This window comes from Sciurus vulgaris (assembly GCF_902686455.1).
Source record: "Sciurus vulgaris genome assembly, chromosome: 18".
Classification (NCBI taxonomy): Eukaryota; Metazoa; Chordata; class Mammalia; order Rodentia; family Sciuridae; genus Sciurus; species Sciurus vulgaris.
The window spans coordinates 21,068,957-21,095,380 of NC_136479.1; the positions used below are offsets into that span (position 1 = coordinate 21,068,957).

General features: G+C 40.8%; 1 protein-coding gene across 2 annotated transcripts in view; it reads right to left on the minus strand.

The window, feature by feature from the left end:
* Positions 1-26,424, minus strand: part of XPO6 (exportin 6) — a 100,768-nt gene that overhangs the window by 27,573 nt on the left and 46,771 nt on the right. Inside the window, exons 7-12 of one of the 2 annotated variants that reach the window (XM_079121459.1) lie at positions 21,834-22,287; positions 18,271-18,397; positions 12,924-13,033; positions 4,157-4,265; positions 2,599-2,688; positions 1,344-1,413 (exon numbers count right to left, since the gene is read on the minus strand). In XM_079121459.1, the coding sequence (XP_078977585.1) occupies positions 1,344-1,413; positions 2,599-2,688; positions 4,157-4,265; positions 12,924-13,033; positions 18,271-18,397; positions 21,834-22,287 (960 nt within the window). Of the gene's footprint in view, positions 1-1,343; positions 1,414-2,598; positions 2,692-4,156; positions 4,266-12,923; positions 13,034-18,270; positions 18,398-21,833; positions 22,288-26,424 lie in introns of both variants that reach the window. The other variant, XM_079121458.1, reaches the window with a different exon arrangement.

Sequence of the window (26,424 nt, forward strand, 5' to 3'; positions counted from 1 at the left end):
GTCTTTAGGATCCAGAGTATATTCTAATTTGAATAAAAGTACTGAGGAAGAGAACACCTGGGCACATTAGTCCCAAGAATGAATTCTGGAAACATCTATAGCATTTATACACAGTCAAATGATTTTCATGAGTTGGCAATATGATTTATGGGCATGTTTGTTTTGAAAAGTAACTTTTTAAAGAGTTATATGTCAGCTGTTCTACCCCATCTACAAAGCTGGGCCTGGCCTTGGGGCACACAGTGTCCCATCAACCTCCTGGGGCCCACTGGATTATTTAGAAGCCAATATAATCATGGAAACAAGCCATCACCAGCCACCACGAAGGGCAGCCTCAGAAAGGGCCTCCCCTGGAGGCTCTGCCATAAATAATATGCACACCCAGGAGATGGCTGCTCTCCAGACAGCTTGGTGCCACATTGAACAACAGTGGCACTACAGAGGGGCAGGCACTAGGCCAGGCCAGGGCCAGAGGTAACTCCTGTAAGAAAATGCCATGCAGGAGAGAGAGCAGGGTGGAATGGTGTAGAGGACATGCAGGGCAGGGGGCTGGAGATGGCATGTAGGACTTATACGTGTGCATGCAGCTGGCAAAAAAGAATGCCACTCATGTCAATGTCTCATTATAGATAACAGTTGTATTATCTTGGGACTAGTGTTAACCAGCTATGAGACTTTGGGTAAAATAATCGCTGAACACCAGTGACCTCTCCTGTAAAACGCAGACACCTCCAGGACAGTTGAGGGAATTAACAGTGCCTGGCACCTAAGGAGTGCTCAACGAATGGAGGCTTTTATTCTGCCAGCAAAATTACAAGTACTAAGTATACATCCCAAGCAGGTGAGCACTCTAAATGCAGCCCGAAGCTTTCCAGCAGGCTCGTAGGAGCACCTTCCAGGCCACTGCAGCAGGAGAGCTCCTGAGCCTGCCCTTGCTTCCACCGTGACCCTGCCTACTCTGACCCACTCCCGTCTTTCTGATTCTACAAACCAGAGAAGGAGCACATCTCAGGGAAGTCCAAGGTCACTTTCTTTTGAGCATATTTGCTATTTTAAAGGACATAAGGAAATATTCTCAGGATTTTAGTAAGTCCTACCTCTGTTCCAAATTAGCTTCTTTTCCAAATGCTCCCTTGGAATACAATGTCATAAACTCATCATTTGCCTCCCCGCAGCTTCACTGTATCATGAGTTTTATAAGCGTTCTGTTTAGAAGCAGGGAGAAAAGCGGAGAGGAGGCACAGCAGTGGAGAAGTCACGCACGACAGCAAAGGCAGTGGGAACGAACTATTGGTCCAATTTTTTAAATGTCTGATTACATTAGAAAATAAAAACCTGGTTACCTGACCCTGAAGTAACTATAAACTGTTGTAATCCCAAATACACTTCTAAATTGTCCTGGAGAACTGGGAACTGAAAACAAAGAAACAAAGTTTAAAAAAATAAAATCTAATGCACAGTTTAACAACATTTTAATAGTAAAACGTAAGTGCCTATGGCGAAAGGGACAGGATCAAAGACTTTCTCCAAGAATATTTACATACAGCCAAGACAAGATGACTCCCCTCATACTTACCCCCCATACCAATAATATGGTGGTTTCTATGGCTGAAACCACCCATTAATATACAAAACGAGAAACAAGGAAGAAAACAAGATATCTGTTTATTGTTTTCTTAAAACAAAGGATGCTGGGGCATGGCTATTATATCCAAGCAGAGAATATAAAGCCCCTAAATGATCCATCCCTTCTAGAGCTCTAAGCCAGGGCATGTCTCCCTTCAAATCTAAGGGAACCTCTTCCCTTGAAAGAAATATCAGGTATACCTTGTTAAAGAGCATGAAAAGATGGGCCAAATTATTTTGAAGTCAGTTTCCCTTGTTTATATAGCAGACAAGACTTCATACTCAGAGATGGATCCTTCTTTGCAGAGCTGCTACATTCATCATTAAGATAAAAACAAGGCTTATATGTGCCTGAGAGGGGCAGACAGCAAAGCAAAATGGCACTTTTCATAAGACACAATACTGCCAGGCTGTATATGTAAAAGCTGAACCAGGAAGTTATTTTGCCTTTGAATAAGAGATGAATTTGATGAAACCTCTTCAAATAACAAGCACTACTCGGTATGTGCAACAGGTCCTTATGACTAAGGACACCAATATACAAACACAGGCAGAAAGTGCTAGCAATTAGCCCACAATTAGCATTTGATTGTGTTACAGAGGCTAGCTTTTCAGCAATGTCACTTTTAAAATGTCACTCCTCTGTGTGGTCCAACCAACTTTCAATGAAGGAATTAAGACAACAGTAAAATTCATCCAAGACTAAACAGGGCTTCTAAAAGTTGGCTTAAAATAGTTTGCAACATTGTTAACATTTGTTAAATTTGAGGGTTGGTTATGGGAGTTATTCTTCATATGTGTGTATGTTTGTGTATGTTTATATGTGTGTGTATACATATTTTTTTTCCTTTTTTTTTTTTTTTAAGACAGTGATAAAGAAGAGAGAAAGGTACAGACAGGTAAGTAAAAAAGCCAGGCTACAGATATAGGCAAGTAATTAGACTCTTCATTCCCCTTCCTACGGTGAGTTACCAGAGTTGAGAAGGCATGTGTGGGAAGGAGCTCCATCACTTTGGCCACGACCTCCAAGCTCTGACGTAAGTACCGCTGCCACTCTGTTTGCTGCTGTGGGAAAACAAAGGAAATCAGTTCTCCCAGACAGAACGAATCCTGCCATCTTCTTTGCCAATCTCCCTTTTGCCTCAAGTTCACTCTCAAACAAAATTGTGAAGAAATGAAAAATAACAGAACCAGGTCAAGCTATAATTATTTTTTTATCCGATGAATTTATTTCATAACAAGTTATTCTGTCAGAAAGAAAATGATACCTTCTGAGACAGTCCATTACCACGTATCTGTACATACACCTGACTATCTCAGGGTCACCATGTGTGGCCCAGAGGGGCAGCATCTCTCCCAAGGGCCTGTCAGCAATGCAAACTCTCTAGCCCCTACCCAGAACCCCAAAACCAGCATCTGTTTTAAACAAGCTGTTCCAGTGATTCTTACCCATGCTAAAGGTTAAGAAGCAGTAGCCTAAATCAGTTAATAAGAAAGGTAACCTGGGCTGTGGACATAGCTCAGTTGGTAGAGTGCTTGCTTCACATGCACAAGGCCCTGGGTTCAATCCCCAGCAAAAAAGAAAAAAAAAAAAAAAGAAAGAAAGAAAAGAAACCCAAGTTTACCAAGCATCCTCTGTGTCTCCAGCACACAACCAGTCCTTCCCTATGTGCTGCCTCTCATAATTGTCAACACAAGTCAGTAAGACAAGCCATTCCCCTTTGGGAAGATAAGGATAAATATGGCTCCGAGAAACTCAATACCAGACCCTCCGTCTGCTCCTTGCCCAAGGCTGCAGAGATTCAAATCCAGGCCATCTGGTTCCAAGCAGAGCACCCTTTTCCCCAACATAAGCAGGCTAGCCTCAAGGTGCTCAGCACCATCACCACTCTAACCCAAGAACACCACCAAGGACTCGACAGCTAAAGTGCCTGCTAAGAGGAAGGACTGGAGTTGTGTCCCTAGAAGACGTGTTCCTTATCAATGTTGAACACACCAGCATCGATACCTTCAAGATTACATCAGAATAGATGAACTTAAGCTGCAGAAGTAGCTCAGTGGTAGAGCACTTGCCTAGCATGCACAAGGCCCTCAGTTCCATCCCCAAACTGCAAACACAAAACAAAATCAGCCATACAAAATATACTCAAAACAGACTTCCTTTCATCTAGCCTCATCATTTAAATGTGTCTTAAACTACTTCCATCATTATCCAGTCAGATACTCTTTGTCAGACCTGCTTCAAAGTCTAGTTAAGTGACTGCAAAGGGAAAAGCAAAGCAGGGGAAGTAAGAAGAGTACAGAGTTCTCACTAAGCCACTTTGCATCATACATCTGCTTTCTCTAGTTGCGTGTCTAGTTCATACTGATACAAATGCCTGTACAGCAATTTTTACAGTCCAGTAAGAGATATAAGAATTTAAAATGTACAATTCAGTTGGTAATAGTGCTCTGGTGTAAGAATTCTCCAAAGCTCCAAGTCTCCACGCACATGACAATGATCAAGGGTCAATTAGGGCACGTCGCTTACATCATCATCCAGAGTCTCATCGTCCAACTCCTCCAACTGGGCCTGGTTGTATCTGAACTGGATTCGATTCAACACCTCCGTGAGCAAGAGGACCAGGGCATCTTCGTACCTATGTGGGAGGGAGAAACTCAACATCAGGTGAAAGGAAGCCCTAATCCAGGATTTCAAAAAGCCCTCTAGCACTACGAAGGAAATGATGCCCACTGGACTACCACATGCAAGAAGCTCTCAACTCCCAATGCTTCCGTTTATGGGTCAGTAAGGGCATAGAGAGTGGAACAAGAGCAGGGTTATTTATTTACCTAACTACCATATATCTTCATTAATTATTACATAATGTAATTCTTTGTGTGTCTTAACGTTTATTATGTCTAAACTAGCCCAGCTCTCTTATCATTTACACATAATATATTTTTCATTTTTTCCACTTCAACCATTTGTCTGAATCTGCCAATCTCTGCCTTTTAACTGGAGAATTTAATCCATTATATTTAATATAATTACTAATAAGGGAAGACATTTCTTCCATTTTGTTATTTAAGTCTCATGTTCCTCAGTTCTTTCATTGTTTCCTTCTTTTGCATTAAACAGATATTTTCTAGTATATCATTTAAATCTGTTGTCATTTCTTTTACTAATACATTCCTGAAGATTTTTTTTTAGCAGTTAACCTAGAGATTATAGGTATTATATATAAATATCAATTAAATAATGATTCAATGCTTTAACAGCTGTGAAGAGTAGATCATATCCAGACTTTTTTGATGAGGAAACCAGTTAACAAATCAAATAAATTGCCCAAGTCACAAAGCTAGCTGGCTACTTTGAACTCGGGTCTCCTATACTCAAAATCCCATGTTCCTGCTAAACAAAGCACCAATGGGCACTAAGCCTGTTCCATCCAACTCCAAAATCTAATCTTCAGTCAATTTTAAGAAAATTCAGAAACTAAAAGCAGCAATGGAAAAGGCCTGGGGAAATCCTGACCCTCTGATCTGTGTCTAACAGTAAATTCTCAAAGAAATGCTCAGATTCCTAGGTTTGCATATTTCCCATTTGATACGAACCTAACTCAGATAGCAAGTTATACACATTTGCTACCACATGAGCCAACAAACCATTCATTTTCGAAAACAAATATGTTGCCTAAATGCTTGCCTGTCCTGAACTGCTTCTAAGTCTAGTTAAGGTACTGCTCCCACTCACAAAGCAAATCACCTCAACACTAATCTACTCGCCATACTCTGATTTCAAGGACAGGCTGTGCAATGCACATTTTTCCTCGGCCTGTTAGGTTCTTCCAAAAGGAACACTGAGGATGACACAAGACAGGAGGAGGAATAAGGAGACTTCGTTCTTCCTGTGGGCTCACTGTCCTGGCAGTACTGCCCAGCCGTGGTCACCTGGCAGCTGCAATTGGTTCGATTCCATCTTCATTCCACACTTCAGAACCAGCCTCGCACACACCTTCAGAGGTACCAGCAGCAGCTGCACCTGCTTCTCAAAGGAATGAGCCCGTCCTCCACTGGAGGCCCTCCTCAGAAGGCAGCTAGATGGAGCCCACCCCTCTGACTGTGATAAACCCTGATCTCCTTCCTTTGTGCCCCTAGCTTTAGGGGTGGAGCTGCTTCCTGTAGTGAATATCTGTGTACCTCAGTGTTTCCCTTGTGCTTCTTCAGTCCTCTAAAACCTGTTAAAATAATTCTGCGTGCTTTCTGTTTTCCTGAGAGTACCCTAAAATAACACCCAATCTAATCCAGATTGAGTTCAGGAACAAGAAGACAACCAAAGTTAAAAACAAATACAATCCATCTAGTCTAAAAGATGCAACCCAGGAGACAAGACTCTGTAGACACAATCTACAGACCATTTACAGATCCTCCTGAAATGGCACATTTCAGAGTTTGATGTGCACAACAGCTCATTTCTTAAAGATGGAAGCTCTACCCATTCACCCCCAATGATTCTGTGAAAATGACTTAACTACCTAACAAGCAGTGGTCCTAGACTAGACCAGCAAGTGATCATGACCCAGGAAAAAAATGCTGGCAAGAAAAATTACCAAAAAAAAAAAATGGCAACACCTGTGGGGACAACCATCCCACAGAGTGAAAATCCCACTTCAGAAGACTTCACAGGAAGGTAAGATCAAACACTTAGGCTTAGAACTTATATTTGCCACTTGTTCATGACATAAATTCCTGAAGTTGACAAAAGTTTCACACTATAAACTGCTATATCAAACCAAAACATTCTCACAGAAAAAAAAATCTTCAGACCAGAAGGCAGACAAGAGGATAGACAGATTCTGTTTATGCCATCTATAAAGTCTTTCTGAACAAAAAGGGAATTTAGAGACTCTCTATGTGAAGGATACCTGTAAACTAGACCTCAAATCCTTATTAGCAGTTGGCAATTCTAGATGCCGAAAAGGAAAAAGAAAACTCATCACTTGGAAAAAAATCAAACCACTAGGAACCATGCTGAAGTTCATTCTTTTACAAAATCTACTAACTTATCTTCCAAGGTGTCTGATGAAAGTTGGAGGGGCACAGGGATGGGGCAGGGGCTCTAGCTGCGTGCCCTGTTCCCACTCTCCCCTTCTTCCTCAGTAAGAGAACAAAAGGCATTGAGGCCAACTGGAAGATGAAATTTCCCAGGCTCCCTTGCAGATAGGGGTTATCAGTGACATAGTAACAGAGGTCACTGGGACTTCTAGGAAAGCTTCTTCCACGTCTAATTCCTAAGTCACGGTTGTGCGTCTGTAGCATCACCCAACATCCTTCATTGACCACAAGGCAACTGTGGATATGGAAGCCGTTTCCATACCTCAGGCTGGTAGAAAAAAACAGGCAAAAGGATTCTTTTCTTTGGTAAGCAAAGAAAAGCAGACACTGACCATTTCTCTAGACAAAGACAACCAACCAAAATGCCCATATCAAGATCACAGATGCTGGAATTGTCAATGACTTTAATGCAATATTATAACAATCTTCCATGAGGGTCTTTGAATGAAAGGTGTTAGGCTGAACTTCCTCACCCCAATTCGTAAGTAAGGGGCACTAGAAGTACCCCTCAGTGTGACTATATTTGGAGTCAGGGCTTACAAAGAGGTAATAATGGTTAAGTGGGGGGGGGGGGGGGGCGGGGGTGACAGGGTAGGATCTTAATCCAATAGGACTGGCGTCCTCATAAGAAGAGACACAAAGGAGGTCTCTTTTTCCACACATGCATAGAAGAAAGGCCACGTGAACACAAGAAAGCAGTCATCTGTAAGCCATCAAGAAAGTTCTAATCAGAAATGAACTGCTGGCCCCCTTACCTTGGACTTCTAGTCTCCAGAAGTAGGAAAAAATAAACTTCCACTGGTTAAGCCACACAATCTGCTATGCCTTTTGTTATGGCAGCCCAAACAGACTAATGTCAAGGCAACTGATATGGAAAAGAACCTTGGGACTTTAAGAATGAAGGAAAAGCAAGAGAACTGGCAGGAGTCTGGGTAAATAAAGTAGGCTGTCTCTCTGCTCCCAAGATCTTTAAAAGATGGATGATGAATAAAAGCAAACCTTCAACATTCTCTGATGGGGTTTTCAAAGTTTGTAAATAAATATATGAAATCACAAAGTAAAGAAAGGAGGGTAAAAGGAATCTATGTGGTGGTAAGATTTCTCTATTAACTGGTGTAAAATACTAATTTTTCACGTTAAGAGAATATATATAAAAATTCCCAGAGTAATCACTAAAATATACCCATATGGAGAGTTATGGTCAAACACTAATAGATACATTGAGGAAAATTAAATTCGCATATAACTAACATCATCTCAAAAAAAAAAAAAAAAATGAAGCAGAAACTAATAGAATAGGAAACATAAGTGAATCCACAATTACACTTGCAGAACCCACTTCTAAGTGACAGAACAAGTAGAATAAATAAGACATGTTCAATATTATCAACCAACCTGGCCTGATATTTATGGGACATTCAACAATAGCAGAAGAACACATCTTTTTTCAGGTACACAACAAATAATCTGCAAGAAGACTTGAGTAATAAAATGATCCTTAACAAATTTAAAAGACCATGTTTACAGACTATACTAAGACTGAACTAGGAGAGCAACAAAAAGATCTATGGAAAATCCCCCAAATATTTGGAAATAAGACATATCAAGAGAAATTAGAAAATATTTTAAATCAAATAAAAATTACATGCAACATTAAAATATGATGGATAAAGCTAATAAAAGCATTAAATGCTTATATACCAAAGGATGAAAACCCTATACTCCTCACAAAGTTCTGGAAGTTAGATAAAATTATCCATATCAAGGTATACAACTACTATACAGTAGTTGCCCAATAAATACAAGATGAATAAACAAAGGAGCAAAGAACTCAAAAAGGATATAGGTAACAAACAAAACTCCAAGTAAGAAATGGTGAAAGACAGAAGCATAATCCTGGATGGCTTTTTCGGCTCAATAAAATAAATAAGATCTCATCATTTGCTCTCTGGGGAAATCTGCGGGATTAATTTCTCCTAGCAGAAAATAAAATAAATAGGATAACATAACGTAATTTCTCCTGGCAGGAGCTAGAAGGCCATGTTCTAACCCTCATGTACTCCAAACATCTAGTCATGTGCAGAACCAGCACTTCCTCTCTGACGCTGAATAATCCACTCCAAAAAGAAAGCAGCACTTTTTGTTTACAGTGAAATCTAATGTCACTCAAAATCCCTGTGCTGGTCGTGGTCAGCACTTGCCAGTATGCTTGTGACAAAGGTTCACAGGACATGACTCAGTAACTTCAGGTTGCTTCACACACACAGGTTTCCTCATCTTCTTGTAAAAGTAAGTTTCTACACAGGTGCCTCCTTCATGCTGGTAAGTGTAAAGAGAAGAAGGAGAGAGAAGGGGAAGAGGGGCAATACCATTTAATGAGTACCAGCCACCACCCAAGGCATGTTACACACTTTGGCTCGGCCCATTTTCTCAGGAGCTTGTGAAGGTGCAACCATCCCCCAAGGACAAATGAGGAAAAGAAACCTGAAACCTACACCTTTCCACATAGGACAGCTCAGAAAGGCAATCAGGACAATCTGTCCCAATAGCAACTTTGTTCAATAGAATGTTCATCCCTTTAATGCTGCAACTCAAGTACTCTAAAGTCTCCACAGCTCTGATCAAGACACTTAAGCATTCTGAGTAAGGAACATGCAGCACTCCATCTCCAAGCTCCTAGAACCAAAGATAAATCTATGTACATTTGTGCTTCTAAATTTGTAGCTTACAATGCCTTCCACTTTGTTGTGATGAATGATGCAAAACCTTTGAACCACAAGGGACAGGAACTAAGTGCTGCCTCTGTGACTTAACCACACCTATGTTTCCCATTTAAGACACCAAGAAAACATTTTTTGACTACTTCCTGCAAGATCAGTTGCTTCTGAAATTCTGGCGTAAGCCACAAATGTGATTCCAAAACAACTCCCATATATTTTATCAGCTGAAAAACATTTGATCACATTTGCAGGCTCTCAGCTAAAATAAATGCAGTGATCACCAGTAGCCAATGTTTTTTATCAGCTGCTCCAACAAAATAGCACACCTCTGACAAACTGGGGCTCTCAAAACATGAAGCAGTGATGCCAACTTTCAAACTGTCATTTAAAAGCTATGGAGCACACACTTGTACAACTGTGTCATGTAAGGGTGATATAACCAAAGTTCAAATGTTTTGTGCACCGCAGTGAACTACTCAATACTCGCCTCTTTACAGTCTACCACCTTACACCACGAGGGGGTGTCTGACAGAAGAGGCAGTTCCCAGATGGTGGTTACTATTTAACAGCATAAATCCAGACCAGCTTTGAGGGATTTTCCCTTTTTCTGTTTAATTTTTTAAAGGCATTTTTAAAAGGTGTTATAAAAATATTGTATGTGTATCTGGCAGGGGGCTGCGGGGGGGGGGGGGGCTTTTTTAGGATAATCAAACAATCAGTGAGAAAATTTCTAGGGTTTGAAGTGGTCAGCCAGCAACTTGGCCACCTGTGATATCAGGTGATAGATGCCTGGGCAGCCAGGTCAACATCTACAGGGGATAAAGGCCTTCAGCCTCTTCAGGGATTCTGTCGAGCAACTCCCTGATCACCACCACAGTCCAGTGGCAGTAACATTGCCATTACATGCTGCTACCATCATCATCACTGAGACCATTTATCTACTCAGTGCCTAAAATATCAAGGTCCTGTCTCTTGGTACAACCTTCACAAGGTAATGATCTGCACGTTTAATGTCACTCATCTGCTAGCACATGCTTTCTCAATAGAACCCTATTCGTCACACCTCCTACTGTTTTTAAAAAAAAGCATTTTCATATTAATCATTTTTTCTGTTTATCTCTCATCAAGCCTGAGCAATATGAAGAAATATCTGCCACTGATCAGGAAAATCAGGCACAATCTCAGAACCAAAAGATGCCTGTTTGGTGTATAAGAAAGACATTTTGCAGGAAGTAGATTCTCTTTGAAGAATTTTATTCAAAAAGACAATTACTTCAATAAAAACATGATCCACTATTGTGTAAGAAAGTTTCTGACCTGACATGATGGCAATTTAGAAGCTGTTCTGAAATCACAAAAATGATGTTTGGAAACAAAAGAACAAATGTTTAAACTTAGAATGCCAATGTTTGATTTAGAATGTTCAAAATTCTTTAAAGCTTCAGCAGAGGAAAAAGGTTTTGGAGATCCAAACCACCCTCTCAAGTGGAATTTCTCCTCTTGGTCTCCCTCCATCTGGCACATATCTGAGGAGGGTGTTCACTAACACCACCACCAACCAACCTTACACATTCTTTAAACAACATTCATTAAATGTCTGAACAACGATCATCATCATCCCCATCTTTACAATGAGGGAAGAGAAGTTCCAGGTGCTAAGTACTCCAGCCAGCAGGAACTGCAAAGCCAGGGTTCACGCCGAGGGCTCCTGATTCCCAGTCATGGCATCACAGTGCAGAACCTCCCCCATCCGCTGGCTAATTTCACACATAGTGACCACCCGCTCTGAAACCTCTCTTATGAAGAGTGTGCAAAGACGTAAGAGCTAGGACCAAACTGAAAAGAACCTGAAGCACTCCGAGCGTAGGAAAGCACCTGGGGCGAGACCACCAACAGCACCCTCCCAGCAGCCTCATAGGCATGCCTGGAGACCAAAGAACCAGATTTAGTTTAACAGTTTGATTCTGATCCAACAATATAAAGCAAGGGTTTTCTGCCTCCATCAAGCTTGCCTGTTCAGGATGTGACTGGAATACAGCCATTTCACTGGAATATCCAAAATGTAACATGTCTATTTCTACTTAAAACAACAACAAAAACAGCCCTTCTGCTCACCCTGTCCATGGATCCCTAACAAGCTGAGCCTCCCACTTCTCCTCCTCTTCTCCCCATTCAGGGGCACTGTACCATACAGGAAATGTGTGTTCTGCTTACGAGCAAGAAACCTGGGGAAAATAAACCTTTTCCTATTTTCTGTGTTTAAAAAATGCAATGAAAATTACACCATTGGGCTGGAGATATAACTCAGTTGGTAGTGTGCTTGCCTTACAAGCACAAGGCCCTGGGTTCAATCCTGAGCACCACAAACACACACACACACTCTTACTTTGAAGCGAAGGATTATGGATAAATTATCTTCCTTATGTTTTTCCATATCTTTTCCTAAATCATAATAAATAAACAAACACACATAGGAGCCAGGTACAGTGGCACATGCCTGTAATCCCACAGACTCAGCAGGCTGAGACAAGAGGACCAAAGTTCAAGCCCAGCTTAGCAATTTAGAGAGGACCTAAGCAACTTAGTGAAACTGTCTCAATATAAAAAATAAAAAGGATTGGGATGTAACTTAGTGGTAGAGTGCCCCTGGGTTCAAGCCCCATTAAAAACAAAATAACAGGGGGAAAAAGGTGAGGGGAGCATCTTTTTTTTTCACATTTATTTTTTATTTCTTTAGTTGTAGATGGACACAATACCTTTTATTTTATTTATTTATTTTTATGTGGTACTGAGGATCAAACCGAGTGCCTCACACGGAAGGCAAGTGCTCTACCACTGAGTCACAACCCCAGGCATCCATGATAAATTAACTTATTTAGAACATTTTTTTTTCTTTTGCATTTTTGTGGAACTGGGAATTGAATTCAGGAGCATTCTCCCTATATAAGTTATATCCTCAGTCTCTGTTGTCATATTACATTGAGACATGTTTTCACAAAGTTGCGGGGCTGGCTTCAAACTTGATATCCTCCTGGCTCAGCCTCCTAAGTCACTGGAATTACAGACATGCACCAACCACCACAACCAGTTTGTTTAGGAAATTTATTAATAACTAACTTCAATATCAGGTATCAACACATAACCAATCCTGTTTCTTTTATGTGAACTTCGCTTCTACCCCCAGTGGGTTATTTTAAAGCACATTCCAGAGGTCATATCATTTCATTCAATACATCTTTCTTTGTACCTCTAAAACAAGGGCCTTTAAAAAGAATACAAAAGTATTGTCGTATCTAAAAAAATAACAATTTTTTTAATCAGAAAAAGATTTTAAGAAAGTAAGATAAATGAAGAAAACCCTCAATGGCATTACTGCCTAAACAGCTTACATGAGTCAGTTTTGCTAAAGAGGTCCAGAGGCACAGTTGCCCCTTTAGGCAAAAATGATTGTTTCTGTTTATCAGTGTTTCTGGGGTTTACCTGTTGAGAACTGCTTCCTTGTCTCCCAGACGACTTTTAATTTTACTTGTCAGATAGTCCAAAAAGAGTGTCCAGATATCCAAACAAGAGAAGTAACCTTCATGAGTAGGCTATGGTACAAAAGAAATCCAGACAATGAAATTACTTAATGCAACTATTGCTTAAAAACACACACACCGGGGTTTACCTCCACCAAAAGGGTACAACCGTAGGCACAGAGAGCTTCCCTCTATTTCCTTGCAACCATCACTGGTGGTTTTGGTGTCTTCACCATTGGCTCCTACTGAATTTAACAAGACAAGGGCGCCATGGAACACATCATTAGGGAGATACGATGCAGGACAAACTGAGCCCCCAGTCAATGCTCTTTCCACCACAAACCATTACAAAACCAAAAATAAGAGTGGCTTCAAAGGTGAAGGGTTACACATTTGAATGTAAGGAAAGCACTATTCACAAGTCTTCCTACCTAACAGATGGAAAAGGAGCTGTTAAGTGTCACCCTCAAGGCATAGGCCATTTGCAAGAGTAGGGGTGTCAAACAGGTTAGCAGGAACCTCAGACTAGGTGTTGATAAGAACAGAAAGGAACAAGAGCAGAGCAAGTCGCCCTTTGGTCCTAGTGCCTGGACTGCTCCAATGTTAACTTTAAGAGCCTTAAGATTCTCTTTCATGAAAATCCCAGGCACCATTCTCTCCAACAGCTAGTCTTTACCACACACATTTGGGTTCAACCTATGACCCCCAAATCACTGATATATCCAAATTCTGGCCCACAAGAACCCTTACTTTGGTTTTGCTAATGACTGCCTCACTGAACCACATATTTGGGGACAGGATCAGATATGGAAAGAAAGAATACCTTCACCTTCATGGATCAGTTTCCCTGTTTCTGATCCACAAGGAAATTCAGAAGTTTACAAGAGCACATAAAGAATGTGCCAAAGAAAAACTAACACTGGTGAGTGGTAGCCATGGAGCCCTACCTAGCAGCTGAAATCACAATCGATCAGGCAAATGCCAACCACACACTCTGAAGAGCATCCCTGGAACTAGACTGCTAAGATCAGCCAGGAGCGGACAGCACCAACCTCAAAAAACAAAATGACCACGTCCTGCCTCTACTTCATACTTGGCAAAAGCCAGATAGTTCATGGCACGAAATCAACCAGGAGAATAATCAAGTAAAGCAATGAGAAAGACATGGAAACAACGTGGGGAGTCAGCAGACAGGCCACAGACTTGTACATCCACGAGATGCAGTCTTATTCTGGCTTTCTCTTCTTGAGCTTCCCATACGTCAGTCAGTTACCCAATCATCCTTCCTTGGTTCGAAGATACCCACCCTCAAAAGAAAATGACCGATCAGATGCATGTGGATGGGCTTTTCACAAAAGCCACCACATACATGCACCTGGATGGCTGTGTTAAGCACTTTACAGTTACACCAGTCACCCTCATGCCTTTGAACTGAAGACTTACTAGAGTCATGACCCTGCGGGGGTGTAGGGACAGGGGGCAGATATACCACTGTATAGCCAGAAACAATGCCATTCACATCGTTACCTGCAGGTCCCACTGTGAGCCTGGGCACTGCACACAGACTGCCCGGGATCTGACCTTTGATCCTATTTGTGGATACAGTCATGAAGATCACTGAGATGCTAGGCTGACGCCACTTCCGGAGTCACCCAATTTTCCTAACCCTGGCTCGTTTTTAGAAGGTACTTTTCACATTCCAGGGCTAACTGATCATTGAAAATTCTGACAGGCTTCTTTAAGAAATGAAGGACACTCTGTCTTGTCTTCCAAGTAGTTGATAGTACGTACTTTTCATCTGCATCGTTCTATTTGATCTCCACCGTAACCTTGGGAAGTGGGTTGTTTTTCTCCCCATGTAAGACAAAGAAGCCAGGTTTCAGAAGTAAATCACCCAGCCAAGATGAAAAGACAACTAAGCAACACAATCAGAACCAGAACATGGACCAGCCCCGTCCAGAGCCTGTTCCCCCAAACCATGCCACCTCTGGCATGGCCTTAAAGAAGAGGCGGAATGAACACGCAGGGCACAGAAGGAGCTGCAGGCGCAGTGGGAGCAGGGGACCAAGAGGAAATTCAGGCTCAGCAGTCAAGACAGGCAAGGTGGAGGCACATGCCCAGAGAGAAGTAGCTATAGGGACTGGTGGCAGGACTCGCAGATTGAAGAACAATGCAGGGAAAGGAACAGAAAAGAAGAAATGGCTAAAGACATTAGCATCATCCTTTGCTCTATTGCTCTTCTTTCAGAATATGTTTTCCAGTACTAAAACTTCATTAATTTGAGAAAGAAAAGACAAAACACTGAGTACACTGACAGTAACCCTGTAGAAAGGAAAATGACACACTTTCCCACTTTGTGAATAATAAAGTTACAATAAACCAAGATCACACTGTTAACAGATGAGAACTCGAAGCTCTTGAGACCACTTACTTTCTATCCTTAAATCCTATCCCACAGAACTCCCCAGCAGCAGGCCTGTTCCAGAGGGCACCGTGCCATGCTCTCTTCTCCACCGCTCCTGCAAGGACTGCCCACCTCACACTCACTGGGACGAGCACCTTCAGGGCTCCCATCCCTCCGCCTGAAGCTCACAATAGCACTCTATCTGGACTACAAGGATGCCTACTCCCACAGCTAGTTCAGTAGGACCAAAGAGCAGAAGAAAGCTCAGCTGACAATGACCCCAGGGAAAGAGAGGATGGAAGAAGCTTCTTGATCACGTTTCTATTTCTTTTCCCAATATATAAATACAACACATGAATACATGAGACCACCTCTTTCAGTTCAATGGAAAACTAACACAGAGGAGACTCTTAAACACTGGGGAAGTCTCTCCCTTCTTAGGTGAGGAAACTGAAATCTAAGAAAAGAAACTAAAATAGCTCATCCAAAGACACAAATGGAAGTAACCAGAACTCTCAAAGAACTTTTGGTGTCCAAGTATAAAGAAGGATGAGTGAGACACACACTTGAAAACAGTTTTTTGTTTTTTGTTTTTTTTTTGGCGGGGAGGCAGGTCCTGGAAACCAAACCCGAGACCCTGCCCATGCTGGGTGAGCACTCCATCACTGAGCCGCAACCCCAGCCTGAGAGCAGTTTTTGAGCTTTCTTCTCTAGTATACACACTAAAGAGCGTTTGACAGCGGGGGTGAATTTCAAGACATTTTCATCCCTTTCCCAAACCAGCCCCTATTTTCTGATCTCAGCACTGATTCCTTATCTTTTATTTCTGCCTCACTTATACTAAAGTATCTATTTAACACTCAAACTTCTCTCAATCCAATTTTCCTTGCATTCTTTAAGATTTCTCTGCATCTTTCTCAAGTCACTTCTCCATCTCCCTTGCTCCTCCCACATACCCCCTCCCACCATATCTTGAGGTCACCTCTTCTGCTGCCCTCCCCCACAGGCCTGTGAGCCCCAAGGCCTCGTCCTTGCTGTGCTCACTGGCCCCTCTACCACATCTCCTGACACTTCCTCAAGCTTGGGTCCTCCTTGGCCCCGCCACCTGTGCCCTTGCCCCTGCTCCAAGGAATAGGTCACTCTCACCATTGGGGACTGTTATTTTTACATACCAAGTCCCTCTTTGAGAAAGGCTGGTTTTCAGTCCTTGCTGCAAATCCCCAATCACGCCGTCCAGGCTAGACCCTTGCCTCTTCTAGCCTTATTAAGCTACAATGGCAGTGGTGTAGAAAATAGGCTTTAAAATCAGATGCCCTCTCTGACCCAGCAGTCTTACTCCTGATATAAACCAACAGGAAGAGCCACCCATGTATACCAAAAAACACATTGAAGAATGCTCACTGCAGCCAGATTCACAATTACCCAGAACCAGAAGCAGCCAAATCAGCAGTGGAATGGATTTTCAGACAATCACTTACCACAACAACAATGAACAAGAACAAACCACTGCCACAAGCAACACGGAAAAAACTCACAAACAAAATGGTGAACAGGGGAAAAAAGAAAAGTCAGACAAAGCCAAGCACAGTGGCACAGTGCATCTATAATCTAGCAACTTGGGAGGCTGAGGCAAGAGTATGATCAAGGCCAGCCTCAGCTTTAGCAGGACCCTATCTCAAAATAAAAAGGGCTGGGGACACGACTCAGTGGTAGAGAACCCCTGGGTTCAATCCCCAGTACCCATCCCCCAACCCCCCCAAAAAAAAACAGAAGTCAGACAAAACAAATACCAAATATACACTATTTGCTTTTCAGAGAATTTCTAACCAGACATAACTGACTTGCAGTATCAAGGTCAGGACTATTACTTCTATGGAGAAGGGAGGGGGAGTGATTCAGGTAAAGGACATGAGAAAATTTCTGGGGAGTTGGTAATGTTCTATTTTCTGTCTTAGGTGGTAGTTCCATGGGTTGTTCATTTAGGAAAAATTCATCAAGCTGTACACATGACTTATGTACTTTTCTCTATTTGTGTCACACTTTATTTAAAAGCTTATTTGTTTAAACACACACACAAATAGACAAAGGGACATGGTGTGATGGAAATGTTAAAACCGGATTATGGTAACAGTTGCAGGACTATCAATTCAATGAACTGTCCAATCATGACATGAATTTCAGGGTACATAAAATTATACCTCAATAAAGGTTTAAAAAACTCTGTGTGTGTGTGTGTGTGTGTGTGTGTGTGTGTGTGTGTGTGAGAGAGAGAGAGAGAGAGAGAGAGAGAGAGAGAGAGAGAGAGAGAGAGAGAGACCGACAGACATAGTGGGTCGAGAGAGAGAGAGAGAGAGAGAGAGAGAGAGAGAGAGAGAGAGAGAGAGAGAGAGAGAGAGAGACCGACAGACATAGTGGGTCACTAAGATATAAACCCAAGAAGGCAAAGGCTACTAGTGAAGTTTATATGCCTACCTCCTAAAATGAAATAGGAGCTCAGATATATTTATTGAACAGGAATAATACTGGATACCACCTAAACTTAACTGGAGAGTTTGACCATATATAATCTTCTGTGGAGTTTCAGTGACAATTACAGAACAGAATTATTAAAGTCCCTAATTTCAGACTTTTTCTGTACTTTGCTTCCCTAAGACAACAGTGGTTAAGAGCACAGAATCTGTGGATTCAAATCCTGGTTCTACCATTTGCTGACTGTATGACCCTGAGCAAATTTACTCTCTGTGCCTCAGTTTCTCCATTTGTAAAATGGAGACAACAGTACCAACCTCACAGGTTGCTATGAAGATTGAAGTTGTTAGTTTGTTACTACACAGCACATATAGTAAACATTGTAAAAACAAGGAGACCTCTTCTTCAGAAGGGAAGGGTCATGTTGGTGCTTTACCTGATGAAATGTGTACTTGAACAAAAGTGTCAAAAACTCCACCACTGGGAACTGGGAGTAGGACTCAATTCTTCTCAGGTGAACACTCACAAAGAGCCGCAGAAAGTCAGTAAACTTCTCAATATAGCTAGATAAGACAAGAAGACAAAAAGTGACATAATAAACCTAGCCATCTTCCTCAGAGAACTTAAATTCAATCCAAATTTCATTCAGTACAGAACTATACAGATGTAGACATTTTTCCAGTTAAAAATATAAAGGCCTACAACAATTACCTACAGGACAGGCAACCCTTCATTCCATTACCACCTGAAACATAGCAGAAAAGCAACTTTAATCCTCAGACACCATCTACCAAAGCTTGCTCTGAGCTAGTGCTCTCTTATTTCCTAATTCATTAGTGTTAAGACTCAATTAGATTAAAAGGAAATAGCGCTAAAAGTTGATGGGCAGATTATTGTGTTATTTCAACCTTGTGAATCTAGAATGCTGGTTTTCTTTGCCAAGAGGCCAAAATATTAAAATAGGTTGTGCTACAGACATAAAAACAAGGCTGCATGAAGGGCATGGCAGAAGACATTCAGGCCTGCACCCCAACGCCCAGGTCTCCCCCTCTGGCTCCTGGTGCCATGAAGCTCATTGTATTCCACCCCACCCTAAAAGTGTTTTTCAGATATAAGAAGGAAGGCTGTTAAGAGCTGGACAAGGCTCAGGGACAATTTAGTCTGACGCTTCCATTTTACAGATGAAGCCCAGAGACAGGTCAAGGTCATTCCCAATCCAGGGTTCTTTCTTTGCACATCACAGTGACTCCCCAACTCATCTGTATTCAATCATTTCCCAGAAGAGTGTGGGTCACAGCTGCAAGGATAAGAGATTTTTGTTATTAAATACACAGCACATCATCACTCTCACATTTCAGAAACCGTTATTTTAAGCCCCTCAATACCGAAAGGTGACTAGAAAATGAGATGGACATACCTTCATAAATCACATTTCAGAAACCAACAAAAAAGTAAAAACATACTGGGTCTAGCTAAGAATTAATGTCTAGGACTGGGGTTCTGGATCAGTGGTAGAGTGCTTGCCTGGCATATGTGAGGCACTGGGTTTGATCATCAGCACCTCATAAAAATGAATAAATAAAGTTATTATGTCCATCTACAATTAAAAATAGTTTTAAAAAGAGAATTACTGTCTAAAAGAAATTATCAAACTCATACCTGCAAAAGCTGTTTTTTAAAGCAGAGATGTGAAATAATAAAGGGGGAAAAGACAACTATTCCTCAGAGAGCAAAACTGGCCCAGAAAGAAAATATCCTATGCCACTCCCAGGACCTATCTATCTCTATGAGGGTAGTCAACTGCCTGTGTGACCTCTGTCTGGCTGGCTTACACACATGTGAGCTTATTCGCAGCTTTTTTGAAAATACATGTGACTTTTGGCTAATAAGGAGAATGGCTATCTCCATGTACCAAGGAGTCCAAACTTGAAAACGAGCACTAAATGGCTAAAAGATGGCAAAGCACAAGAGACTGCTCTCTCTTATCCTCAATCACCTATGCTCACGGTGGACTCCTTACTCCTCACTCAGCGCATTTATTACATTATAATTTTACAAAGTCTTCAAAGTCAACCAGTTCACTGGTCTTCAGTAAAATGCACTCAATTTCCTATTGCCCATAAAAGACCAAAGAGAAGGCATGGATAAGATATTCAGCAATCTCAATTTTATTTTAATCTCCACCCAATTTTTTAAAAAATTACAAGGCTGTTCAGTAGCCAAAACTACAGGTTTGATTTCACCTCATTTTCTTTCCCTTGCCCACCTTCTGGTACAGGTGCTAATGAACAGTAGAAAGTTAGGGGGGAAAGGCACAGAGGAGGAGAGAAGCCAAGCACCTGGTTAAGCAGCTCCTAAGGAACTGAGGATGGACTGAGAATTAGTGTAAGGGACCCAAGAGCCAGGGAGCAAACACACGGTGTGTTTATGTCACCTTTCTGCCTCCAGGAACCTCTCAGCTTTCACAGGGCAAGAGGAAGCATAGGATTAAAATATAAAACCAAGAGCACAAAAGTTACATGGAACAAAATCAGTACACGGATAATCCATGAAGGCATTTCTATACCATCTGGACATAAATCATAACAGTGTGTGTGATTACGCTGTGCCTCAAGGAAAAGTCAAAACAACTGATACCGATGGTTGGTACAAGCAGCTACATTTTATTAACATATGGAAACAGACTCTCTTAACCAAAACTAGAAAGGTTGTGAAATTGTGTGAATACTAAAACCTCTGTATTCATATGGAAAAATTATCAAGTCACGAAAAAAATATACCATACCATGAGTTTCTGTATTTATACAAAGGAAATGCCACACAAAGCTTGTTTACAATGAACCAAACCAAGATAATCTTATGTACCAATTTTTTAAACTTTAGAAACAGTTAAAACTGTCCAATTTAAAAAAGCATGAAACTTTCTTAACTTTAGGCAGTTGCCTTTCTATTCTGCGAGTTATTCTAAGAAAAAGGAAATAGCTTAACTCTGCATAACTTAATAACAACAGACAGTCCAAAGAAAACTGATTAAGATATTAATAACTTTTATTGTTAGGCAAGTTATAAATATTTTCCAATTCAATAAAATTATCAACTTGGATGTTTCTAAACAGTCAACACGGTTGTTCAAGATTATTCATAATGTTTCTGTTATGTTAATGCAAGATGTAAGATACATAAATGACATCATCTGCAAAGGAAATAATGATCACTGCCTCTGACTACTGTGATGAAGTCATCTTTTAAAGTACTTTAAGGGGGCTGGGAGACAGCTCAGTTGATAGAGTGCTGTCCTCGAAAACACAAGGCCCTGGATTCAATCCCCAGCACCACCAAAAAAAAAAAAAAAAAAAAAAAAAAAAAAAAAAAAAGATGTATTCTAAAGTACTTTAAGAAAAATGGGCCTGGGCAATTTTAGGCTCCATCCCAGGAAACCATAAGAAAGAAAAATAGATGTGTGCCACATTAACTTGGACCTACATTAATATCTCTCCTATCTTTTGTTGGACACGTCTTTTGTGTAAACTCACAGTAACAACAATCCTATACATTTACACTGCAAGATGTTCACTTGGAAAAAGTCAAATAGTAAAAACTGACAGCAACACCAAGTGAGGAAGGGGGACTGACTGCTGTACCTCCATGGACCTCTTCTGTTCTTGCCTACGCAGAAGCAGCGGTCTCAGTTCCTGTACCAACTCGGACCTGCAGGCAAATAGTGAGGAAGAGGGGGAAGAGCAGTGGAAGGGAAGACAGAAATGGACAGGGAAAGAAAAGCAACAAACCTACACAATCCACCATCACTTTCCACATCAACTCATTTCCCTGAACCACCCTAGGCCTTCCAGCTCATGTCGGACTTACTGATACACACCTACCTTTCTGTTCCTCACCAGGAGCCCCACATTCTGAAACCAAAGGGGATTACAGACACTATGCAGCACAGCGTGGTAATTGGCCAAGGGCCTTTCTCAGGACACAACCTGTTTTCATTACCTCTCATCGAGCTCTTCTAGCCTGCTCTTCACTGTGTGGGCATTGTTATCCTTGGTGATTTTCTGCAGGAGGTAGAAAGTCTGCTGGAACATACGCAGTAAATACTCCTCAAATTCCATAGGCACACAGTTCTTGGACATGAGTTCATTGATGCAGGACATGGCCAGGACCCCAAGCCGGCCACGTTCCTGACCCAAGACACAGTTCTGGCTGCTGCCATTCACTGATGCCATCTTTCTGGCCCGGATGTCACAGCCAAAGCGTGCGAAGTGGAAGATGGTGGTGAGGAGGGAAGGGGTGATGCTGGCAGACAGAGGAATCCAACTGAAGAGGTGAGCCAGGCACTCCAAGGCCAGGGAACAGATATACTCACTCTCCGCATCGAGGATGGGAATTGGTTGATTCAACAGTTTGGCTGAACTAGGACTTTGCAATAGGTTACTCAGTAAGTCACCTAAAAATTTAAAAAAAGGCTTTCATGATATCCAATATCAAATCTCCTACTAATCAATGAAAAACATGACAGAAATGTGACCAGGCAGATAAAGACTACAAGAACATGGTCATAATTTCTAATATCAAGGATAACTAAAATCTATTTCTACTTTAAATCTATCTTAATAAACAAGAAAAATGCTGACATCAGTTAAGTACCAGCCCAATATAAAGACAACCAGTGCATCTTAAGAGATCATTCGCAAAAGAAATGCAAAAGGATGACCAGCATATAAAGAGATATCAAATTAATAATCTGAAAATGCAAATTAAAAGGAAAGTGAGAAAAATAAGAATGTTGGAGAATGCCAAGTTCAGAGGACGAGGATTAGAGAGAAGAACATTTAGGCAACACTGGCAGGACAACAGACACTGTGTCGAGGGACCAGATGCCCTGGAACCCTGGTAACATTCACATCCATCACCTGGCCATTCCCCCACCGCCTGTTCTCAAAGCAACCTTCACACTGCTCTGTGTGGGGACAGGTGGGTGAGCCAGGGCAGTTAGACTCCATCCAGGTTCCTCCCTGGACGGAGAACATAGGTTAAGATGCTGGGGATGCAAAAAAAAGAGATTACTGAATAAAAAGTCAAACAATTACAGTATCACCACACGTATATTACAGTATCACCACATGTATATTAAAATACATGGAAACCATTAAGTTTTTACAAGAATGTGTTACCAAAAAAAGATACACATTTTATACATTAAAATGGCTGTTCACTGTGGGAAGGGGGAAGGCAGAGGGTGATGAAATGGAACACATAAAAAGCAAGGAGCAAGGGCTGGGATTGTGGCTCAGTGGTAGAGCGCTTGCCTAGCATGTGTGAGGCACTGAGTTTGATTCTCAGCACCACATATAAATTAATTAATTAATTAATTAATTAATTAAAAATAAAGGTCCGACAACAACTAAAAAAAAATTTTAAAGGTATGCTCTATAAAACATTTTTAAAAAGCAATGAGCGAGGCCTTACATCCATCAGTGACAATCAAGTGCTAAAAACTATGCAATTTGATTAAATACACAATCTGCACTTAACTTTTTTTTTTTTTTTTTAAATACAAGCATTACTACAAAGCCTCAGTTCTGAAAGGTTGGTTTCTTTTGTGCAACAGGCTCTTGCTGTATTGTCCAGACTGGTCTCCAACTCCTAGGCTCAAAGAAATCCTAACTCGGCCTTCGAAGAAGCTGGGACTACAGATGTGCTCCACAGCACCCAAATCACAGTTTGTTCTAGGGACCCCTGTGGACTCCAAGACTTTAAAGATCCACAAATAAAACTCTGGTTTTTGTTTTTGAGCTGCAAGAGATCAACTGGGGTACCTTTCAAAAGGCCTGATGCCTGCACTCAAATATGCAACCAAGACTAAAGAAATTATTCACGGCACTACGCAGCCTTTCCCATCTTTCACAAGGAAGATGCCCCAGAACAGTGTCTTAAATTAATACCTGTAGTAAGAAATGGGTTTTCATAATCTTACCCTTAGAGATATCTTTTAGAAATGTATCCATGGATAAAACATCTCAAGGTCAGCAATTCCTTCAGTTTAATGACTCCTGTTGAATCCAAGTAAAACTAAAATTTGTTTTTATTAAAATGTATTATATCACTGTCTTTATTCAGTCTATCTGTTTTATCTTTGTGTACAGAGAAAAATCTGGAAAGATTACCAAATATAATTTGATTTTATTTCCGTATAGAATACTGTGAATTTTCACATTTTATACTTTATAGCAACAGGTCTCAAATGATTGAGTCTCAGAACTCCTTCACACTTTTAAAAATTATTAATCCCAAAGAGCTTTTATTTATGAGCTATTTCTTTGGATATTGGTCAACTGGAAATTAGAGAACTTTTTAAATATTTAATTTACTTAAATAGCAAACATTTAGCACAAAGATCATTTTTAAATGAAAAACCTGTTTTACTCAAAATATTAGTGAGAAAAGTATCATTTTTATAGTTTTAGAAATTTCCTTAAGACAGCTAGATTCTCACATCTACTTCTGCATTTAATCTGTTGCAATATATGGTTTTCATTGATACACATGAAGATTCAGCTTCGCATAGATGTACAACTGAAAAAGATGCCTTTTCAGAAGACAGTGGTTACTCGTTAGTATTATATTAAAAAGTAATTTCTTCAAAGGTTAATTGCCCCGTAGAATCTGAACATTTTATTATTCTGTGAACTCATAAGACGACTAAAAACAACGTCTTAGGATTTCTGTGAATATATTTCTGACCTTTGAGAACCTCCAAAAAGGGTTCGGGGGACCTCCAGAGGTGACTATCAAGAGCTTCTACTTTAGTTGCGTAAATATGAACAAGTCAGTTAATCTTTCTCAGTCTCAATCTCCTCAGCCATTAAATGAGGGCTTTGTTATTTTTTAATAACTGGGTTTAATTTCCTTGTTAAAAGTGGATTTAAAAATAGTGCCTAGGGCTGGGACCTCAGTTCATAGAGTGCTTGCCTTGCATGCACAAGGCCCTGGTACAATTCCCAGCACCTCCCCGCCAAAACAAAAAAACAAAACAAAAAAAAAAGATCATCCCTATTCTGTGGCTCAGAAGAATTTTCTCAGGGACTCCTGAGAGTACTATTTGTTATTATTTGCTTGGTCCTACAGCCCCATACTGACAACTTTACATGCACATTCTCATATTTTCCTTTAATGTCATTTCTCATTTTAATAATAGCTTTATGGTAGAAATTATTAATATCTAAATGTAAGGACTCTTAGAATAACCTGGGCATAGATGGATCAGGGTTCTCCAGTCCCTCAGTTATTAAGAAAGAGAAATAAAACTGGTATTACATCTGAATGCAAAGCCAATGTTCCTTTCCAAAAGGTTTGTTACTGGAACGATTATGTACCCAGGAAAAATGAATAGTGAGAAACGTAATAATACAGAAAAATATGCATGATTTAAAGTCACATGTAAAATAATATTCATATACCATAACTGCAATTGTAGATATACACAAAAGAACAAAGATAGAATGGGATCTTGCAAAGCAAAAATTTTTTAGGTAGACAGAAATAATCTGGGGCTTTTTTTAATCTCCTCAAAAAAAGAACATTTTAACATTGTTTCTCAATAAAAATTATTTTAAGGGCTAGGTGCAGAGAAGCCACTGTAGTCCCGGTTACTTGGGAGACTAAAGTAGAAGGATCCCTTGAGCCCAGGAGTTTAAGATCAACCTGGACAACACAGCAAGACCCTGCATTCAAAAGGAAAATATGTATATTTTCGCGCGCGCACGTGTATACATAACTTATATACATTTATATATATATACACACATATTATATATATAATTCACTTAAATAAGGCAAGGTATTTTAGTAGATTATGGGAGAGTTTTTCAAATTATACTATAAGCCTAGGGTGGCAGCACATGTCTGTATTCCCTACAACTCAGGAGGCTGAAGCAGGAGGATCCCAAGTTCAAGGATAGCCTCAGCAACTTAGCCAGACGCTGTCTCAAAATTTAAAACTAAATAAATAAAAAACACTGGGAAATGTAGTTCAGTGGTAAAGTGACCCCCAGAAGCCCCAGTTCCCTTGTTTGTAAATGAAAGAAAAACCACCATCTGCTTCACAGCAGTCTGGTCTAGCACAAGGAGTGACCACCACAGTAAAAGGAGCAGGAGGAAAGGCGATGAGCGGGGGAACTACTCTGAGAAATGAACCACACATGGCCCTTCAAACTTTTCTCTACATCCATGCTGTTACAGTAGCTGCTAAAGGGACCTTCTTCAACAATGACCAAACTGAAAATTCTATCAAAAGAAAGTATATGGTAGATGACTGGAGCTCAGCGGTAAAGCACTGACTTGGTCAGCATGTACAAGGACTTGGGTTCAATCCTCAGCACCCAGGAGTGGGAGCAGGGGGACTAAATGCCTAAGGAGGTTCCTAAATCTGACTGAGAGTGACACAGACTTCAGGCAGGACAGGCACTGCTGATGGGGTGTGCTAAGTAACTAATTCGGTTTATTTGTTGGCTTGAAGTTTCTCAGAATGAATTTCCTCTACAAGACTGAGATTACCGGGTTAAGAAAGCTAAAGAGTTTTCAG